We start from the raw sequence: 5,764 nt of genomic DNA on the forward strand, positions 1-5,764 counted from the left end.
TTTTTTTTTTTTTTTTTTTTTTTTTTGAAAAAAAACACTTTTCTATTACTCCTCTTATTTATGTCATTTTCTCTCCTTCTTTTTATAAGAATTCACATGCTCTTATAGAGCTAAAATAATAAAAAACTAATTATAGCCATAAAAAATTCATCATGTGACAACTAAAAAACTAATTATAGTCATAAAAACCTCGTTATGGCATATTACAACTCTGGGCCTTTCATCTACTCACTTTTCCACTGACTTCTAAATTTAAAACCCACTCAATAAAAATAACATTCAATGTTTATTCAACAAAACTCCCCCACAAAAGTTAAATGTTTCTGCCATCCGTCATGCCAATCTTCTTGTATTTGTCGAAAAATACTTTTGGTAGCGGTTTTGTAAAAATATCCGCAACTTGATCCTGACTTACCATATGCAGCAATTCCACACTTCCTTCCTTCACATGATCTCGGATAAAGTGAAAACGAACATCAATGTGTTTGCTTCTTTCATGGTTCACTGGGTTATTTGCCAACTCAATTGTTGATTTGTTGTCAACTTGAATCACTATTGCACCTAGTTTCTTTAGTTTCATCTCGCTCAACAAAGTTCTAAGTCATATCATGTGACATACACACCAAGATGCGGCTACATATTCAACTTCACACGTCAAGAGCGTCACGTCTTTGAAAACCAAGTAAATGTGTGTTGCCCATAAAGAAAACCTAACCCGATGCACTTTTCCGTTGTCTATGTCTCCACACAAATCGTTGTCAAAGTAACCAACCAACTTGTAATCTTCTACTTTCAAGTAGAACAACTCAAGTGACACTGTTCCTTCGATGTACCGTAGGACTCGCTTCAACACCCTCCAATGTGAATAAATCGGCTCTTCCATGAACCAACTTATAATGTAGACACTTAATGAAAGATCTGACCTTGTGCATGTAAGATAGCAAAGGCTTCCTACCAAACTCTGGTACCTATTTGCATCTACTCGTTCTCCTTCATCGTATTTCGAGAGTTTTGCACCTGGTTCCATTAGTATTGATATCGAGTTGCAATTTGTCATCTTGTACTTCTTCAAAATCTCTTTTGCATATGTCTCCTGTGATATAAAAATACCCGTCTCTCCTTGTTTAACCTCCAAACCAAGGAAAAACTTCAACAAGCCCAAATCTGTCATCTCAAATTCTCGTGTCATTGTGCCCTTAAACTCTTCTATCATCTCATCATCATTGTTACCCAAAAAAATGAGGTCATCGACATAAAGAGCAACAAATATCACATTGCCTCCACTCTTCTTTATGTAAAGTGCATGCTCGTAGGGACATGCTTGTACCCGTTCTCCTTGAGATATATACCGATACGAGTATTTCATGCTCGCGGTGCTTGCTTCAACCCGTAAAGTGCATTCTTCAATTTTAGTACCTTCTTCTCTTCTCCAATTTTCATGTACCCGAGTGGTTGTTCGATCTAGACTTCTTCTTCAAGCACACCATTCAAGCATGTCGACTTGACATCCATTTGAAAAATCGGCCATTTGAATTGAGCTGCTTGGAAAATGAGCAATTGGATTGTCTCCCTTCTTGCAACGGGAGAAAACACTTCGTCATAGTCGATTCGCGCCTTTTGCTTGTATCCCTTCGCAACAAGTCGCACCTTGTACCGCTCTATTTTGCCTTGAGCATTCATCTTTTTCTTGACACCAATGGACTGACTTCCTTCCAATAATTCTGTTAACTCCAATGTATTATTGCGATCAATCACTTTAATCTCCACATCCATGGCAGTTTGCCACTTCTGGTCTCGCACCGCCTCTTCAAAGATGATATTTTCAGCATCTGCAAGAAGACATACAAGGTGTATCTCATTTGTTGAATCATACAAATCTTGCAAATTTCGCATTTTGGGTTGTTGTGGTTCATCTTCATCATAAAAAATTCCTGAGTTTGTTGGTATACTTGTTGGTGCAACGACTGATGATTCTCCAACTTCGATATTAACTTCTATCGGATTGTTCCAGTCTCATTCGCTTACTTCATTTACTCGCACATCACGACTCACCATCACCTTCTTGTTTATTGGGTCAAGTAGTTTGTATCCTTTTGTCTTCTTATCATACCCAATAAAAATAGACTTTTTGCTTTTGTTTACGAGCTCCGTTCTTCGTTGATCCGGTACGTGAGTATAAGTACTACTACCGAACACTTTGAGATGAGAAATTGTAGGCTTTTTGTCCGCTCCATGCCTCTTGTGGTGTTTGATCATCTAACTTCGCATTTGGACATCGATTTTGCACATAGATGGTGCATTGCAGGGCTTCTGCCCAAAATTCCTTTGGCATCCTTTTGCTCTTGAGCAGTGACCGAACCATATCGAGAATGATCCGATTTTTTCTCTCGACCACACCATTTTGTTGCAGAGTGTACGGTGTGGTTAGAATTTTCCTTATGTCTTGCTCCTTGCAATACTCCATGAAAGTAGTCGAAGTATACTCGCCACCTCTATCGGATTGTACAGCTTTGATGTGTCTACCAGTTGCCTTCTTCACCATCACTTTGAACTTTTTTAACACCTCGAATGTCTCGAATTTTTCTTTCAGAAAATAAACCCAAGTTTTTCGTAAGTAATCATCGATAAAGGAATGAAATACCTTTTACCGTTGAAAGACTCAGGGGTAATTGGACCACATATGTCTGTATGAATCAACTCGAGAGGTTGTTTAGCCCACAATTCAGCATTCTTTTGAAATGAGGTTCTCACATGCTTGCTGAGCACACATTCTTCACAAAATTTTCTATCGTAGTCCATGTTGGGTAGCCCGTGCACCATATTCTTCTTCGCTAACTCTTTTAGGCCGCCATGATATAGGTGACCAAAGCGGAGATGCCAGGGCGATGCCTTGTTTCGACTAGCAAACATTTTTCTCGTATGCTTCTTAAATTCAGTTTGTACATCCGATTTCTTTCTCTCAACTCGAGCAACCAAACGCCTTTGCTTGTCCTTCAAGTGTAGCAGCCGGCCTTTTAAGAATATCGAGTAACCTTTCTCTGTGAGTTGCCCCATACTCAATATGTTGGTCTTGAGGTCTAGTATGTAATAAACATCTTGGATTGACCCTATTAAGCTATCCTTTTGCAAGTAATGAACTGTACCTCGGCCTTTGACCTCCACCTTTGAAGCATCTCCAAATGACACGTGAGCATCTTCAATCTTTTGCATCTCTTTGTATAGGTACTCGTGACCACACATATGGTTGCTTGCCCTGAGTCGAGGTACCACAGAGTGTCGTTGTTGATGTTGTCTTCATTTTAAGACATCAAGAGAAGACTTTCATTTGTTACGTCTTCCAATGCTAGGTTGATTGTTTCTTCCACCTTTTTATCGGCTCGACAATCTTTTGCAAAATGCCCCATTTTACCACAATTATAACATTTTTCGGAGTTACATTCATTCACATAGTGACCAAAATTGTGACATTTGTAGCACTTAATGTTGGAATAATTTGATCGGTCGCCTCTTCCTTGACCACGTCCTCTTCCAAGCCAATTTTCTTGGCTCGACTGTCCCTTCTCCTTATAGTATCCTTCATGACTGCTGCCTTGACCACCGTGACCATTTCCACAACTTCCACGACCACGACCTCTACCTTAAAAATTTTGAGAATAGAGTACCTTTTCATCTTCGAATGACGCCTTGATTTGAAGTACTTGATCGAGTGTTTCCTCCTTCTTCTTCTTATGTTGCTTGTATAGCTCGAGAGAACCGGCGAGCTCGTCAAACGTGAACGTCGCTAGGTCCTTTTACTCTTTTATCGCGCATACAACGTTCTCAAAATTCTTGGTTAATGATCTCAAAACCTTCTCCACAACTCGCGTCTCGATTAACATTTCTCTGTTTTGGTTGAGTTGGTTTACCAAAGTCTATACACGCGTGATGTAGTCAGATACACTTTCCGACTCCTTTATCTTTATGCTCTCCAACTCACCACGAAGAGTTTGGAGATGCACTTACTTGACTCGGTCGACTCCTTTGAACACTTTTCCTAAAATGTCCCATGCTTCTTTTGAAGTAGTTGCACTGACAATCTTCTTAAAGCTCGACTCGTCAACGGCTCAGAACACAACATGTATAGTGTCGCCTGTTAGATAAAACCTGATTTTTCCTTATTTAGATTCACACGATTACCTCCATTCTCCGTTTTACCATTTGACAAACACGTCGAATGGATTAACTAAGTTTTAGACGGCAATTTAGGAGGAAGTGGCACAGATTCAGTTGGCCACTCTCCAGCCATTTTTAGGATAGGTTATATTTAAATAGGAAATCGGTTAGAATATTTTCACAACTTGAATTAAAGGGCAGTCAAAATTTCATCCTTCTCTCTCGTCTTATTTTACGCATTTTATTTTCCTTCTAACAACCTGTTGTCGACAATTTCCTCTCACCGAAAATAAAGGATTTCTCGGCCGATTATTTGAAATCCAACAAGTGGTATCAGAGCCCGGTTGAAGCCATCGGTGTATATCATTGCGGAGGAGCCAACCTATCAACAATCAAGTTGAATAGCTCAAGTGGCTAGAGCGTCGACCTGACAACACATAGGTCTCAGGTTTGAGTAGAAGAAAATGAAAAGTGCAAAAATAAACACATCGTGGGGTCCATCTCGAGCAGGCTCGCTCACTCCTCCACGTCGCCAAGTGCCGGCATCTCCATCACCACCACGAAGAGGCCGTGGCCGACGCCAACTATAACGAGTGGACCTTGTTGATGTGCGTCAACCTACCTACAGGCGCAAGGGTTATGGCATGCTGTCGAGCCAGAGGAAGGAGAAAGAGAAACGATTGAGTACCGGGGAGGATCGACTGGCGTTCGCCGCCATATTTTACGATCTGTGCTCCCAGAGATGCTGGCATCTCTCTCCACCAAGTGCACCGCGCAATTAGCCTGGGAGGGAATCAAATCCCGTCAGGTCGGTGGTGTACAGTGAGTGCGGGAATCCAACCTTGAGCAGCTGCGGAAGGAGCTCTCGGAGATCCGCTTTAAGGATGGCGAATCCGTCGATGATTTTTCAATGCGGATCACGGGGCTCGCCAACAGCATCACCACACTTGGTGGCAGCATCAGCGAGACAGAAATCGTGAAGAAGATGCTGCAGGTCGTCCCCGATCATCTCAGGCAAGTCATCATTTCAATCGAGACATTGCTTGACGTGAACGACCTAACGGTGGAAGAGGTGACCGGAAGACTGCGTAACGTCGAGCAGCGGAAGAAAAATACCATTTGAGGGTCGTCTACTCCTCACTGAGGAGGAATGGCTTGCACGCCTAATAAAGCTCCGTGACGACACCAGCGAGAGAATGGGCCCTCCAGCCGCAAAGACGGTAAGAAGCCGTGGAAATCTCGCCGGCGAATCCGTCGATGATTTTTCAATGCGGATCACGGGGCTCGCCAACAGCATCACCACACTTAGTGGCAGCATCAGCGAGACAGAAATCGTGAAGAAGATGCTGCAAGTCGTCCCCGATCACCTCGAGCAAGTTGTGATTTCAATCGAGACATTGCTTGACGTGAACGACCTAACGGTAGAAGAGGTGACCGGAAGACTGCGTAATGTCGAGCAGCGGAAGAAAAATACCATTTCAGCTATCGACAAGGAGGGTCGTCTACTCCTCACTGAGGAGGAATGGCTTGCACGCCTAAAGCTCCGTGACGACACCGGCGAGAGCAATGGGCCCTCCAGCCGCAAAGGCGGTAAGAAGCCGTGGAAATCTCG

General features: G+C 42.5%; 1 protein-coding gene across 1 annotated transcript in view; it reads right to left on the reverse strand.

The window, feature by feature from the left end:
- LOC111438879 (uncharacterized mitochondrial protein AtMg00810-like) overlaps positions 1 to 1,366 on the reverse strand; it is a 5,254-nt gene extending 3,888 nt beyond the window's left edge. Inside the window, exons 1-2 of the mRNA XM_023076705.1 lie at positions 711 to 1,366; positions 416 to 596 (exon numbers count right to left, since the gene is read on the reverse strand). Coding sequence (XP_022932473.1) covers positions 416 to 596; positions 711 to 1,366 — 837 coding nt within the window. The remainder of the gene's footprint in view (positions 1 to 415; positions 597 to 710) is intronic.
- Positions 1,367 to 5,764: the final 4,398 nt, after the last annotated feature.

This window comes from Cucurbita moschata, unplaced genomic scaffold (assembly GCF_002738365.1).
Source record: "Cucurbita moschata cultivar Rifu unplaced genomic scaffold, Cmos_1.0 Cmo_Scf00083, whole genome shotgun sequence".
In the NCBI taxonomy this organism is placed as follows: Eukaryota; Viridiplantae; Streptophyta; class Magnoliopsida; order Cucurbitales; family Cucurbitaceae; genus Cucurbita; species Cucurbita moschata.